Source organism: Lampris incognitus, chromosome 14, assembly GCF_029633865.1.
Source record: "Lampris incognitus isolate fLamInc1 chromosome 14, fLamInc1.hap2, whole genome shotgun sequence".
Taxonomy (NCBI): Eukaryota; Metazoa; Chordata; class Actinopteri; order Lampriformes; family Lampridae; genus Lampris; species Lampris incognitus.
Window position 1 is genome coordinate 21,197,922 of NC_079224.1, and position 16,636 is coordinate 21,214,557.

Consider the following 16,636-nt stretch of genomic DNA (forward strand, 5'->3'; position numbering starts at 1 on the left):
TTGATTCTGAACTGCTCTCTAGTGAATGTATTGCTTAACGATGCCAACGTAAAGGACGCATAGAAGTATGTGGGCAGTAACGGTTACGTCGTTTGAAATGCACGTATTTATTTTCGTACGTAAAGGGAGCTTAAATGACTGATGTCTTTGCAAGTCTGGTTGATTGCTCTTTGCAAAAGGTAGACAATAGAGGTTAGTGGAAGGAATTACAAATAACCAGGCTTTGCTCGGACTGTTAGGCAATCTTGAGAGCTAACAAATTCCAGGGTGTGTAAGAACAAACTCGTACGTACGAACGAACGAACGATTGATGAACGAGGACAGCAGATTCATTACGCACGGGGTAAAAAAAAACAGTCTGACAAGCTAATCGATTCAAAAATATTGATTTTTACCTGCAATTTGTTCACCAATAATAAAACATTTCATATCAGCCACTTATTAATCAATGCGATTCAAGAGCATTTTATGGCGATTTCCTTCCTCATCTCTCAAATGTGGCAGAAAATCCCCTCTCTGAAATGATACACCCCCTGTAATCATTTTGTGTATCAACAGTGCATGCAGAAACAGAAAGGAGAGGACACAGCACACCAACCAGGTGCCCGATGAGAAAATGGAGAAGAAATCAATTATCACACTTCGCTGTTTAGCTGCCATCCAGCAGGGCACACTGCCAAAATAAACCTCAGTGGAAGGCTTGAGTTGACAGGGCCAGCTCACAGCCTTATAAATATATCCTCAGTGGAGTTATCTTGACTGGAGATCATTTCTGGGCTTAGTAGATGAGTGAAGGTAAACTCCCACTGCATAAACACACTACAGCAAAGAAATCGACACCCTCACTCATTGCATGTCTGTAATGATACATGAGCACATGCATGAGAGCACGGAAACATATTTGCTGCACACACTTGAACGCATGTATGCTCACACACGTGCAATTACACAAATATATCCAATCACTGTATCCAGATGAGTAGAATTACCATCCCTCAGTCTCACAGAAGCCAGTATTTCTCTTTTGAATCCTGTCTTTTCCCTTTGAGTGCCAGTCCTGTTCAACAAAGTCTTTGCTTGGAGATTCATGACAGACTTCTCAGACAATCCACAGAAGTTCACTGGAGGCACTACGGATAAGTGGGGATAGCACTACATGTGGGCACCCAGTGATCACACAGTATGAGAGATTTTCAAATTCCCATTGCCGTGGTCACCCCCAGACCCCGTGGCGCCAGCTGACCCACTGGCCTCCTCATCATCTGGATCAACCTGTTCATCCTTCTTCTTGATGTAGCGCTCATAGAGCACCATGATAACACCCATCACCCAGGCAGACACAGTGCCAGCGGCAAAGATGACAAAGCCAATAACAATGAAGAAGAGGTAGTCCCAAGAGCCCAGGGTCTGGTGGCACAATGTCCGTAGCTGGAGGCCTACTTCTCCCAGGCGACGGCCCTGCAGGTCTGCAGGCATGCCGCACACTGTCTGGCCCTCGTCTGAAACAGGCAAAAGCAAACACACAAACCGTGTTGATGAGAGATATAGATTCATCAGAACACAACACACTGCAACAAGACACCCCTAAATTTAAAATGTTGGACATGTTGTTGTAATGCAAAAGACAGAAGTCCTTTGTTTCTGAGATGAGAGATCTCCTGGCTGGTAGACCACATATATAAGACTTATTAGCTGTGCCGCGGCGATGTCATTCAGATCATTAAGCCATCTTGCTCTGAACTAACATTTGCGATGTCTGTATGGCTACATGCTCCATGAAATCAACCCAAAACAATGACAGTCCTGATACACAGGGATCATTGTCTCTGAGCTCAGCTGCAACCAGCAAAATTACTGGTATTATATTTCCCGGACTACAAGTCGCACTGGAGTATAAGTCACAGTCAGCAAAAAACGCGCTGTTGCGAGGGGGAAAAAAACCCGTTATAAATCGTATGGTGTATAAGTTGCATTTATGTGGCAGTGCAGTATTTAATTGAGTTACAAAATTAAACGGTGTCATCTTGTGGCCTTAGTTGAAATGCAGTGTATTTGTCCGACAAAATTATATTGTTTAAATCGCTTTGGAATATGTCACAGGAACAGCCAGACAAGTATAATAAAAACAACAAAAAAACAGTGACTTATAATCCCGGAAATGTGGTATTTCTTCAGTTCTCAGGCTACAAACATTTATTTTGTATCATAGCAGAGAACATCATATAGTCTAAAAGTATTTTTTACCACATATTAGATAGATTATTTTAGATAGATTATTTTATTACAAGTGCGAATGAATCCTTTTTACCTCACTGATAATTCAGACAGCTGAGAGGATTTATATTAGAAGACAAAAGTATGTACACAGTCATAGGGGCATATGATCACATGATTCAAAACTTCCTAGGACATTGTGATTGCTTCATCAAAGAGTATAGGTAACCCATGAAGGAAGTCATATCAATATTATATGCCAACAGAAGGGTCTTGTAAATAATTCAAACACGTTGCTACATATCAGTGTGTATAACATTACAAAGAAGTGCAAAGCAGCACTCCAAACAGAAGATATAGCATATCCAATTTCAGCCATGTAAAAGACTGTCATGGAGAAAACTGCACAAACAACCATTGTTTCTTTTATTAGAAAATGATAAGGAATGAGACACTTCCTTTGTACTGGCAACTCAAGTTGACACAACATGTAAATATGACAAATTCACAGCTTTTGAATTATTCAAACTCCTAACCCTGCAGGATTTAAAGGTAAATTAGGTTTTTGCAGCCGCCTGAAAGAGTCAATAGATAGTAAGGTTTCTCTTCAGTGAGCACTCAGCATATGTTTTATGGGCTTGCTGAAATCCACAAATCCTAATAAAATGTACATGAAGACTTCTGTCAGAGAACTGGGTGGCTGTGACTTGAGAGGGCTGCCTGTCAACATTTATTCCACATGAAGTCAAGTGAAATACTCCACATGATGGCTGCTGATGGATGATGAAATCTGCAGCAGATGATAGCAGAAAATAACCCCCAAGCCTGAGTATTTTGTTACAGTTTGCAGAAAAAAACTGGGTGCAATTGCCTTCAGTGTTGCAGTCTCACATCATGGTGGACGCAGTTTTTTTTTTTTTGGCTTTTGTTGCTTCACAGCGTTCTGTGCTGCTTTCTGTGGCCCTGTTGGTATGCTAACAGCCTTTACCCTTCAGACTCCCATTCTGGGGTTTATTTTGCTTTAGGGAATCTGGTTTACGCACAGACAGTGTAGTCCCACTGAATGGGGGAGGTATTTCTGAGTAGATGGAAACATGAAACCTACCTTACCTCTTCGCACCCAGGAGAAAATGACTCATCGTATGACATTTTACACTAGGAGAATTAACCGTTAATCTGCTATGGGGAACATGTCAGTGCCGTCTGAGTTAAGTAATGACTTCAGAGACACAGAGCACCTTACGGAGATTACAGGCAGTTTTGGATGCTCCGCGCATCCACCCGTGCCTCAGCTCTCACTAGGATTTTTTAAATTTTTTTAGAAATCCCTCTTTAATCTCCCCTTCCTCTGAAATGTTCTCTTAATAAGTCAAGTGGAATGAATGAGATCATAGCTTTCGCTTGGATTCACTTGACTAGTTAATTGCATAGAAAGGGCAAAGGGTTTAAACGCCAAATATCCCTGGTATGTAACTATTTCTCCCTCTCTGAGAAGCTGCTGAGTGGCTCACAGATCTGAAAAGAATCCCCACACAGCTAATGAATTTGAAGCACAGATTTCTTTGGGGGGGGGGGTGGATGCATCGCACAGAATCCAAAGCCTGTTGTGATATCCTGAAGGGCTCCCGCTGTGTGGTTTTCCCATGACACACACACACACAACACCACATGCAGACTCAACACAACAAGCGAATAAATGAATCCTCCCTTTGCCCCCTGCCCTTATAGCCTCTTACTCTTACCCTGCAGAAAGGAAGGAAACCCTTTGGGCTTTGACTCCCAGTCCCCTCTCCCATTCCCCAGTGACTGACTTCAAAATGAGGGCTTTCCCTCTCTCCAGCTACATCCTCACATTGCTCTATTTCAAGACGCTCTCCTTATATAACAGCAACAAAGTCGTGGGCTAATCTAGCCAGCGAGACCAGACAGAGGAGAATCTGAATGCTTCCTGCAGGTTTGTTTTTATCCTTCTACTGATGCCTTGCCTAAGCTAAGGAGACAATCGAGCAGCGTGGCCGTGGAAGGGACCCAGGTGAGAACAAGTGTTGTGGCCGTGAAATGCACCCCTTTATTTAGCCGCGTGAAATTCCACGTTGTTCAGAAAAGAATCCATTTCATGTTGTAATTACGGCTGGGGTATATTTACACAGAATGCAGCGTCATGGAATAAGAAAGGTGTTGGTTTACATTCATTATTATCCGTTATGAATTACGATATGTCACTCGTGAAGCAAGTCACCTTAATATCGCAACCAAGCAGGAGAAAAAAACTATCTTGCATTTTAATTCTTTGTGAAGGGAAAAGAGAAGAAAATAGGTTATTTACACCCTTTAGACGAGTTTTAAAGAGTGTAAATAACATGTTTTTCTCAACACAAAATCCTTAAAACATGCCATTCCAGAGCGTGAATTATACAGTGATAATCGGGTGGGTCAGCTTGTTCTCCGGGGCGTAAAGGAACCCAGTACAGCGCAGGCACATGCTACAGTGAACTAAGTCTTACAATCCTTACAAGATCTTGCTTGTTTAAGGTAATGTCTGCAGTCTGTAGATGATGATGAATTGAATCCATTATTGTTGTGTGGACAACTTTTGTAGTCAGGGGTTACCAGCAAAGTATTCTCGAGCAAAACTGCCAGCAAGTCAGACCCCCCACACACACACACACACACAACAACAGCAACAACAGAAGACCATCATTTCCGCTCAAACACAGGCCCACACAATGCTGTACATGAACCAAAGACACCATAAACATGTCAAATAGGTAGGATAATAATAATAAACTTATATAGCGCTTTTCTAACACTCAAAGTCGCTTTAGAATAAACGGGGTGAAACAAGACAACAGATAAACAACACATATACAGGGGGGAGGGGGGGCTACGAGAGGGAGAAGCGGCAGCCACACACGACGCCAGCAGTACTCTCCGACGTAAACCACATAAATCCCAGATGAAGTCTGAAGATGTTGCATGGATGATGTGTTACTGCCATACAGCATCTAGGCCTGTGGCTGACTAACATTAAAGGAATAGACCACTCAATAATTTAAATTTGTCAGCTGTTGTCTTACTGTGACAATAATCTAATAGAAAAGATCAATCAACATTCTACATCATCTCATTCATCATCATTCTTTACTGTCAGTAGCCAATACTTTATTAAAAGTCCTAGCACATTAGTTGTGAACAGTAGGGTATGATTGTTGTGCATCCCATCAGTTTTTGAAAGTACTGTTTGCCTAAATATCTGCTGGTATGATGGCCTATATCTTTAAGTGCAGTCTCCTTTGTAACTCACCTCTTTGCTACTAGGTCCTGGCTGCTCACTGTCCTCCTGACCTCCTCTTGCCTGTCATTCTGACCTCCCTCTGCTTCCTTAATACAACAGCACATAAATGTAAAACTCACCATCACCCATAGTATCCTGCTCAGTATTAAGCCTGCATGACAGCCACAGAAAATATGGGCTAAATCTCTGTCCTAATTGTTACAGATTTCAACTTACTCTTGTTTAGCACCAAAAAAGTGCCGAATATCTCCTGTCCTCTTGCTCATGTTGACTCTGTGAATGAAATCTAATCTGAGTTAAATGAAGTAGTCATATATTTGAACTAATACAATCACTCAGCCTTCAGCACACATGGATTTTAATATCGTTCAATTACCCCACCAAGAAAGCTCTTGCATTCCTGAGTGAAGACATAGGGGATGCTGTTATAAAAGCTAGTATCAAAAAAGCAAAAGACTTAACCACCACAGCCACCTAAGACTATTAAAATGAAATAATAAACGCTATATTTATGTCAAAACATATATGTACAACAACTAATCATCCATTGTCTCACTGCTCATGACTGAGCACCAGTGTTAGCTAACATAAGATGATATATGACACTTTACAAGCCATAGGCTCAGCTAGCTAGCTATTTAGCCAACACTGGAAACGAAAGGGCGCGCGCACTATCAGCTAGCCGTTATTGTAACTTAAAAAAACTAGAAACTAGCTAACATTAGCGTTCATCCATAGACACTTGACAAAATCTAATTCAGAAGCTGAAGGTAAGAAGTTTAAGTGCACTAATTAGCTAGACAGCTCTACTTACATTAACCTACAGCGTCTATATTGGCTTATGCGACGCACACGAGCGTAGCTAGACCTTAACGACCAAGACGGTTATTATGGCCGTTTTGGATTTTCAAAGTTTAATAACTTTGTGGAGGGGGGGATAAAGAACTGCCGCACCATGAATTCGCCTAAAATCGCATATATTTGCATTAAAATGAGTTTTAGACCAATTGCACACAAAGAGTTACGATAAGATCTACCTACAACGACCATGGATAATTTGTGCGTGATCGTGCGCGTCATGTCACTATGACGTGTTTTGGTCGCTTCGTTTCCTGTTCATTGCTCTGTCCTAGGAAAAAAAAACTAGCGTTCTCCAGTGCAGAGAAATAGGCTAAATTTGATTTTTGATTATTGCCAATTATTGTTACAGACGCCGCTACAGACGCACCATAACTACCACCGACGCGTTGCAGTATTTACAGGCGTTGAACGGCGGCCATTTTAAATTGTTTGAAAAATAGTAGAAAGTTGTTAAAATGTTAATTTTGGTGTCAGTTTCATAACAGACATACTAACATATGTAATGCATTAATATCTCAATTGGGTATTTATCTTGACAGAATATAGAAATATAGAGTTTAAAAATAGCGGCGGTCAAAATAACCGCCCACGGTCGTTTTTGTAGTTTTTAAGTTCCGGTCTTTGTGACTTATTTTTTTTTACATTTCACGTTTCGTAGGCCATGTTACGTTGTTAGATTAGCAATATGTGTTTTCCGTTTTGTTCCATGTAATATTTTCACTTTTTCAATTTTGCTATTCAAGTTCGACCATGTCTCTCTGAAGTTTAAATTGTTTAAAATAGTATTACAGTTGTTAAAATGTTAATTTTGGTGTCAGTTAGTTTCATAACAGACATACTAACATATGTAGTGCATTAATAGCTCAACTGGGTATTTATCTTGACAGAACACCGGCCGTTATTTTGACCGCCCGTGGTCAATTTAGGTAGGGAGTGAAATCCCGGTCGTGAGGACGCGAGCCACTGCAATGAGGCAGGCAGGCGAGAAACGGTATAGTGTGGAGTTAGAAAACAACGAGACAGGAGACGTGAGAGTAGACGTAGTCGAGGTAGTTTACTAGCTCCAACTTTACATGTCATATATTCGACAACGACACTGAACTCTCTGGACCGGAAGCGGAAGTGCATTCTCCCTTAGGTGAATGTCTCTAGTTATATAGATGTGGGTCACCACACAGGCCCCCCCAGAATTCACCTACACAAAACAATGCAAAACAGCAAAAGCGCAACTCATGAACATAAAAATAGACTCTACAACAGAACAGTCAATGACATAGTGCAAAGTCACGGGGAAAACAAGTGACGAGTCGGGGGGTGGACCCTGCGGCCATAACGGCTGCGCTTCACAGGAGGGGAAACAGATGGGGCCGAAACCCGGGCCATAGGCGGGGCCGAAGCAGGAACAGAGGCAGGTGCCGGGGCCGACCTAGGAGGGCGTCCCCGCCGCGGGGGTAGGGCCAATTGCATTGGCTCCCCAATGTCCAAGTGAGCAGGCTTGAGACGGTCTATAGCGACCCGCTCCGGCCTGCCCCCCATGTCCACCACAAAGTTCTTATCCCCCGCCTCCAGGACGCGGAAGGGCCCGTCGTATGGGGGCTGCAGCGGGGACCGATGGCTGTCGTGCCTAATGAAGACGTACCTCGCCGATGGCAGATCCTTGGGGACGTAGGACCGGGGGAGGCAGTGTTGAGACATCGGAACGGGAGCGAAGGCACCGGCAGCGCTCCGGGACGCACTGAGGTGAGAGGCGGCCGACCAGGGAGTCGTAGCATCCGGAAGAAACTCCCCCGGAACTCGCAGGGGCTGGCCATACACCAGCTCAGCGGAGGAGGTCTGGAGGTCTTCCTTCGGGGCCGAACGCAGGCCGAGCATGACCCATGGGAGCCGGTCCATCCAGTCGCAGCCAGTGAGGCTTGCCCGCAGAGCGCCTTTCATGTCCCGATGGAACCGCTCACAAAGTCCGTTGCTCTGCGGGTTGTACGCCGTAGTGCGGTGGATCTTCATCCCCAGGTGCTCAGCGACCGCCGTCCAGAGCTCCGAGGTAAACTGGGAGCCCCGGTCGCTCGTGATGTCACCCGGTGTGCCGAAACGGGCCACCCAGCAGCCGATGAACGCCCGTGCTACCTCTGCTGCCGTCGTGGAGGACAAGGGAATAGCCTCTGGCCACCTGGTGGCCCTGTCCACAATAGTGAGGAGGAACGTATAACCACGGGAGGGGGGCAGGGGACCCACCAGGTCAACATTGACGTGGTCAAACCGCCTCTCTGGAACCACAAACGGCGCCAAAGGGGCCTTGGTATGGCGGTGCACCTTGGCGCGTTGGCACGCCACACAAGAGCCGGCCCAGGCTCTAACATCCTTACGGAGCCCAGGCCAAACAAACTTGACGCTCACCAATTTGGTCGAGGCCTTCACTCCCGGGTGGGAAAGGCCGTGGACGGTGTCGAAAACTCGGCGCCGCCAGGAAGTAGGCACCAGGGGGCGCGGTTGACCGGTGGAGATGTCACAGAGGAGGGTGGTGTTGGCCGCGTTGAACGTCACGTCCTCCAGCCGTAGCGCCGTAGGGGTCGACCGGTAGTCTTGAACGGTCGCGTCCTTGGCTTGGTCCGCTGCCATAGCGGCGTAGTCGAGTCCCAAGTGAACGGCGTTAACAACCGCCCGTGAAAGGCAGTCGGCGACGGAGTTATCCTTGCCCGACACGTGTTGTATGTCCGTGGTAAACTCGGAAACCGCCGCGAGATGACGCTGCTGACGCCCAGACCACGGTTCTGAGGTTTTGGCCATACAGAACGTCAGCGGTTTGTGGTCCACGAAAGCGGTGAACTGTCGGCCCTCCAATAGGAACCTAAAGTGTCTGGTTGCGAGGAAGAGACCCAGTAGTTCCCTATCAAAGGTGCTGTATTTGCGCTCGCTCTCACGGAGTTGTTTACTGAAGAACGCCAACGGCTGCCAGCCCCCCCCCCCACCCACTGCTCACACACGGCCCCCACGGCGTAGTCGGAGGCATCCGTTGTAAGGGCTATGGGGGCGGCAGGCGACGGGTGAGCTAGCAGCGCAGCGTTGGCCAGCGCGGTCTTGGCGGCCACAAAAGCCTCATCCATCCCCGAAGACCAGTCCAGCTCGTCCTTAGACTTCTTACCCCGCAGGGCCTCATACAGGGGACGCATGATGTGGGCGGCACGGGGCAGGAAACGGTTATAAAAGTTCACCATGCCCAGGAATTCCTGCAGCGACTGTACAGTGCGGGGGCGGGGGAACATGGTGACAGCCTCAACCCTGGCAGGGAGGGGAACGGCCCCCTGTGGAGTGATGTGGTGCCCGAGGAAGGTGATGGACGACTCCCCGAACTGACACTTAGCTGGGTTGATGATGAGGCCGTGTTCGCTGAGCCTGTCAAACAGCTGTCTGAGGTGCGTCATGTGTTCCTCCGCCGACGCGCTGGCCACGAGGATGTCGTCTAAGTACACAAACAAAAATGGCATGTCACGGAGCACAGAATCCATAAGGCGCTGAAACGTCTGCGCCGCCCCTTTAAGGCCGAAAGGCATACGTAAAAACTCAAAGAGCCCAAAGGGTGTGATGACAGCCGTTTTTGGGACATCCAGTGGGTGGACCGGCACTTGGTGATACCCCCGCACTAAGTCGATTTTGGAATAGATGGCAGCGCCCGCCAGGTGGGTAGAGAAATCTTGTATGTGCGGTATGGGGTACCGGTCGGGGGTCGTGGCATTGTTTAGGCGACGGTAGTCCCCGCACGGGCGCCAACCCCCGTTGGCCTTAGTAACCATGTGAAGAGGGGAAGCCCACGGGCTGTCAGAACGGCGGACAATGCCGAGGCGCTCCATAGTCGAAAACTCCTCCCTGGCTATTGCGAGCTTGGCCGAGTCGAGGCGTCGGGCCCGGGCGTAAACTGGGGGCCCCACTGTGGTGATATGATGTTCCACGCCGTGCTTGGCCACCGCCGAGGAGAAGGTGGGTGTGGTCAGCTCGGGGAAATTTGCGAGCAGGCGTTGGTATGGATCCCCGGTGGAGAGTGTGTTAGCGAGGCACAGCGCTCCAGCGCCCCCAAGCGTGCAGGGGTATGACGCAAAAGAGACGGCATCAATCACGCGACAGTTTTTAACATCCACCAGCAGGTTGAAAGCACAGAGGAAATCCGCACCTAGGAGCGGGGTGGATACAGCAGCCATCACAAAGTCCCAGCCGAAACGTCGGCCGCCAAAACACACGTCCACATGTCTGATACCGTACGTCCGAATGGACGTGCCGTTGGCGGCGTCCATCTGGGGGCCGTGACTGTCGGTCATCGTGTCCACAGCTTGTGCTGGTAGTATGCTGCGTTGAGCGCCAGAGTCAACCAGCAGCCGCCGGCCCGACAAGGAGTCTCTGATGAACAACAGCTTGCAGTCACGGCCGGCGCCCATAGCCGTTAACAAGCGCCGGCCTTGGCGTTTCCCTGAACCCTGTAACTGCAGGGTTTGCGACACCGTTTTGCTTTTGCCCCAAACCTGGCATGGTAATAACAGAGCCCGTCGTCAGGTTGGCGGCGGGCTGTCACCGCAGCCGCGGTGTCCATATAGTCGTACACAGGTGGTGGTGGGGCGGTCTGGTGGGGTAGCAGGGCATGCACAATCTGTTGCCGGTTGGCCAGGAAAACCCTGTCTGCTTCAGCAGCCAGAGAACGGTAGTCCTTGGAGGCGGCGAGAGGAGAACTGGCCAGTGCTGTGCGTACAGGTGCGGGGAGCTGCCTCAGAAAAATGTGTGTGAAAAGAAAGGCCGGATCAGCCGATCCCAGCACAGACAGCATTTTTTCCATTAAATCAGACGGTTTGCCGTCGCCGAGGCCATTCAGGGACAGTAAACGGTCTGCCTTCTCCAGCTCCGACAGTTCAAATAGTTTCAGGAGGAATGTCTTTATAGCATCGTACTTGCCAGCAGCTGGCGGAGCTTCCAACAGTGTCATTGCTCGCGCCGTTGTCGATGCGTCTAACGCCGCCACTACGTGGAAGTACTGCGTTGCATCCTGCGTTATCCCTCTCAGCTGGAACTGGGCTTCCACATGTCGAAACCACGGCCGTGGATTATGCTGCCAAAAGTCGGGTAGCTTCACAGTAGCGGTGTAAATGCTAGCGTTAGCAATAGCCATGTTGTTAGCACCGGCGTCGTCGTTGTCAAACATACTCGTATTAGTTGTTCGATCACGTCGGGGTCACCAATGTGGAGTTAGAAAACAACGAGACAGGAGACGTGAGAGTAGACGTAGTCGAGGTAGTTTACTAGCTCCAACTTTACATGTCATATATTCGACAACGACACTGAACTCTCTGGACCGGAAGCGGAAGTGCATTCTCCCTTAGGTGAATGTCTCTAGTTATATAGATGTGGGTCACCACAATAGTCAACTTTTAGGGGTGTTTGAAACCATATTACAAGATTCTTCTAGGCATGGATATGGGAAATATATTGTCATTTTTACGATTACATTAAGAAGGATATAAATGTTGACGCCCCCGACCTGTTATTTTTACCCCCAGTCCACCTCGTAATTCAGACTGTGTATGTTTGCCTACATGTATGTAGGCAGAGGGTGAATGCTAATGGCACACACACACAAAACAAATGGAAGTGAGTACGAGAGCGGGGCAGAGAGAATAAGAGCAAGAGTATTCGTGCATGATTACATGCGAGAGGGAGAGCGAGAGAACGCGCTCGCGCGTGCGTGTGCGTGTGCGTGCCCGCCTTCTCCCTTGCTGGCAGCTGTCGCTGGAAGAAACTCCACTCCAAATTAAGCAAGACAAAAGGCAATGAGCAGCAGGAAAAATAGGACAGCTCTTTCAGGACTCGTTTTGGATTCTGCCAGAGCTGCAGGGGGACAATGAACTACAGTGTGTGTGTGTGTGTGTGTGTGCGAGAGAGCGGGAGAGAGAGAGAGAGAGAGAGAGAGAGAGAGAGAGAGAGAGAGAGAGAGAGAGAGAGAGAGAGAGAGAGAGAGAGAGAGAGAGAGAGAGAGAGAGAGAGAGCGAAAGCGGGGGATGCCTCTATAGCAAGTGCAGTGAGTGTATTATGGCTATGGTGTTAGAATTATGTCTGGCTGCTTGCTTAGGGAGGCACGCTATAAATAGAAGTACCCTTTTGTGTATTGACCTATCTGAAAAACAAGCACTGGTATAAGAAAATAGAGAATACTGTGCAAATCAAATTTAAGTATCAGATCAATTTTTGATTCTGCAGCTACGTATGTGCTCCATTAATCACACATGCAGCACAACGTCCCAGTATAGGAATAAAATGGAGAGTAATCCGTTATTTCATGTCTACAGGGTTGAAAAACGGGCTCCATTACCTCCTTTGAAAATTGTTTGTGTAAATGAATGAATGCGGCCGTCAAAGTCCAAGAGAATTCAATTGGCCCCCTGTTCCCTGTATCCCGTTTCAGCCCCTTTGTTGTTTCAGAGTCTGAATGCAGTTAAGCTTCACTGCAGTCACCTGTGTCTCTTAACCAGCTGAAAGACGAGACAGGGTAAGGTTTGACAAACTGAAAATAACCATCAGCACGCATATACACACTGTATCTTACACAGTGCAATAGCCAGATGCACCAATAAATGTAAAAGTTTCTCCATCTCTTGCACCCAAGATGAAATTAAGTTTATCCGTCCTCGGGGGGGGGGGGTTGAACTGTGCAGCATCAAGTCGACTGAATGCAGATGCGAGACTGCAAAAAACAAAAGACGTTAAAGTCACAGAGACATGACAACGGCATGACAGCGTCTTGTGCTGCCAAAAGTGACAGAGTGAATGGAGACGCTGCCAGGGAAACTCGTCCAGTGGGGGCTGCCTGTGCTTAAAAAAGTGCGTGAACATGGAAACATTCCTCTAGGGGCTTGCAGACTGGTGGATGGAGGGGGGGGGGGGCTTGGCAGAGGAATGAATGGATGCTCACTCAGCAAATACATTAGCGGTCAATTATCCTGCATAGACTTTTTAAGACACAGTTTTTCCGGCTAGGATAAAACTATGAAATTCATTCGCGTCTGTTACTAGGACCCCCGACGGATTAGAATAATGCCTCAGCATGTAGAGACCCAGTGAAAAACCAGGAGGTCATTCAATATTATCTTACCATCTGCACCAGTAGATCAGTGCTCAGTCGGACAGAAGAATGAATGAGACACTGTTTACACAACTCTTGTGGGAAAATTTCTAGAGCAATCAATGTTATGATCTTATTTTCTCAGAATAGAGAGAACAGAATAGAATAGAGACTAGAATAGAGAACCAAACCGAACTAAACCAAGCTGAATAGAATAGAATAGCGTGATGAAACTGCGTTTGGCGGGCTGAGCACCTTGAAACTTGAAGCCCTCCAGGTGGACCCATAGACAGAGGTCCTCGTTGTCGCACTCGCAGCTCCAGGGATTCCCGCTGAGGCCCACCGAGCGCAGGGCGGCCAGCGCGAGCAGCGAGGAGATGTTGAGCGCCGTCAAGTTGTTGCGGCTCACGTCCAGCACCTGGAGGGCTGCGTTCTCCGCGAAAGCGTCCGGGTGAATTTCCGAGAGACCCGGGTTGTCCGTCATCCTCAGCATCACCAGACTCGACAGGGGTCCGAACGTCCTGTCCTCGATGCGGGTGAGGGTGTTGAAGGACAGGTCCAAGTAGGCGAGCTTTCGCAGATTCCCGAACGTGGACTCCGCTATCTCCGTCAGGGAGTTGTTGCTGCAGTCCAGGTACACCAGGTCGGAGAGGTAGTTGAGCGCCAGCGGCGGCAGCTCCGAGATGCGGTTGTTGGAGATGATGAGCTGCCGCGTGGCCAGCGGCAAGTTTCCGGGGAAGGTGGTCAGGTGTTGCCCGGCACACTGAACCACCAGCTGGTCGTCACACACACAGCGGTCCGGACAACCGGCGGACAGAGCCGGAGAGGGAGTGACTCCTACAATCAGGAGAAGCAGAACGACGAGCCGCAATGATTGCGTACTTGGTTGCGGGGCAAGACGCATGACACCGCCAAGGGCTTCATCAACCCCGTTCGGATGGAGTCAAACGCAGTCGCGCACTTCATTGATGTGGGCTGTGTGTCGTCACCAAGTAATTGTTAGTCAGCGAAATCGGTTACATGATTTAAATGTTAAGGCGTTTTGCCCGTGGCCACTTCTGCGCGTAAAGTCTCAGCTCATTCCGTGTCCGTGCTAGTCTGTAGGGTCTCGGTGCGTATCCAATATAAGGCGACGGAACTTGGGGGACCGGAAGCCTAAACGGTCCGTTTACATGAAGAAAATGTTGAAATCTCGTTACTAGCCATCAATTTGATCAGCCCATGACTGTCCTCAAAAGTCTTCTCACGCCGCTGCGCTGCAACGATCATGCTTGTTCCCGTACGTCTGCCATCGTTCCTCTTCCGAAACTGAATCCAGAAATGGGGGGGAGGAGGGGGGGGGCGTTTTGGTGCGTGAGCTCACGCTTTGGAGTGAACTCGAGTGAGTGCAAAAGCTAGCTGTGCAGGAGCTAAGCGAAGGCACAACCGAAACAAGAAAGTGAGCCATGTGTCGGCTACCAAACTGCACACACAAGCTGCGACATAGCTGTGGCACACATGACCTATTTATTCTAGATTGCTGCAGCATGCACACGGTGATCACCCTTCAGCTCATTCCTATGCCTCAGGTGTGTGTATGTATGTGTGTGTGTGTGTGTGTGTGTGTGTGTGTGTGTGTGTGTGTGTGTGTGTGTGTGTGTGTGTGTGTGTGTGTGTGTGTGAAAGGGGGGTGGTGGTGGTAGAGGCACCTGACACCTGAGAGGCATAATGATCACATCACGTGGGTTAGGCTGTTTTAATAACAACAGGTGGAGGGTTGTATATCGCTAACAAAAAAAAGAAAGAAAAAGAAACTCTAGACCCATTTTAACCATAATTCAACCATTTTACTATTTTTGCCGACAGCTCTTGCAGGATATAATGAAAATAGGCTTTACGTCTCAATACACGCAGCACACAATGGTAGGCCTGTGATGGGATGGGATGCTCGAGCAGCCTCTCCCTACTCTCCAAATGATCCCGGAGTCTATTCTCGGCTCTCTGTGTAGGTGTTGAAGTGCTGATTCAGACGATGGAGGAAGAGGACAGATGTGCTGTTGGCAGTCCATGACAGAGGCTATTGAGGGGGGGGGGGGATCCAATTGGCTGTTAACGCGCACTACTCACCGATAGCAGATGTTTATTGGCCCGATGGTGACATCTAGTGACACATGTGGGTTAAAACACCTTTGTTGTATCCTGTGTTTTGTGTGGCGCCGTTATGACACACCTCGAGTCCGTATTTCTTATTTCTGCCCGTGCAATATTCAGATGTTCATATTGACTTTGGCGGGATGTTCAAAACATGAGTGTGTGCAATATTTTTCAAATGAATATAGATGCTGTTGATAGAGACTTTTTTTTACACAGCTGCTTGTTTGTTATCAAACAAGGCATTTTAGATAACAGGTAACTCCTTATAAAAATAAAGTATCGACACTAACACTGAGACCGAAATAAAGTGACTTAGACTTAGACTTAGACTGCTTAGGCTTAGACTTAGGCGAACGAAATTACGTTTCACACGGACCTCAGTGCCACATAAAAACAAATAACATGCAATAATATTAAAAACAAAAAGTGCATTAAAAACATAAATTACTTCACAGACCTAAACGTCACAAGCACACCTGACATGGACAGTGCGTAAGATGGTCAAACAGTCCTTTTATGGAAGGTCTAAGTGTTCAGGCTGTTGAGGAACCTCACAGCCCGAGGAATGAAACTGTTGCATAGTCTGGTGGAGGCAGCACGGATGCTCTGGTACCTCCTGCCAGAGAGTAGGAGGGTGAAGTGGCTGTGGGAAGGGTGGGTGGGGTCCTTCACGATGCCAAGAGCCTTCCGGGTGCACCGTGCGTCATAGATGGCCTGGATGGATGGGAGAGCAGCTCCTATGATCTTTCCAGCTGTCTTCACTATCTGCTGTAGGGATTTGCGGTTGGAGGCCTTGCAGTTCCCATGCCAGGCAGTGATATAGCTGGTCAGAGTATTCTCTATTGTGCCTCTGTAGAATGTGATGAGGATGGGTGGGGGGAGACTCACCTTCTTCATACACCGCAGGAAGTGAAGACACTGCTGGGCTTTGTTGGAGAGCGCAGTGACATGTGAGGACCAGGAGAGGTCCCCTGTGATGTGAACTCCCAGCAACTTAGCACTGCTGACTCTCCACGTCCATACCATTGATGGTCAGATGG

General features: G+C 47.9%; 1 protein-coding gene across 1 annotated transcript; it reads right to left on the minus strand.

Annotated features, from left to right (window-relative positions):
- Nucleotides 1-1,173: 1,173 nt before the first annotated feature.
- Nucleotides 1,174-14,367, minus strand: LOC130123937 (leucine-rich repeat-containing protein 52-like). Its single transcript, XM_056293268.1, has 2 exons — nt 13,719-14,367; nt 1,174-1,499 (listed from the first exon to the last, which is right to left on the minus strand). Exons 1-2 carry the CDS (start codon nt 14,365-14,367, stop codon nt 1,174-1,176), a joined length of 975 nt encoding a protein of 324 aa, XP_056149243.1.
- Nucleotides 14,368-16,636: the final 2,269 nt, after the last annotated feature.

What these genes read in the sequence shown, in the direction of transcription:
- LOC130123937 (XM_056293268.1), bottom strand. Translation starts at nt 14,367, where the DNA reads ATGCGTCTTGCCCCGCAACCAAGTACGCAATCATTGCGGCTCGTCGTT. An exon ending in GGAGGGCTTCAAGTTTCAAG is followed by an intron (nt 1,500 to 13,718) that starts GTGCTCAGCCCG and finishes TGCCTGTTTCAG; the next exon opens with ACGAGGGCCAGACAGTGTGC.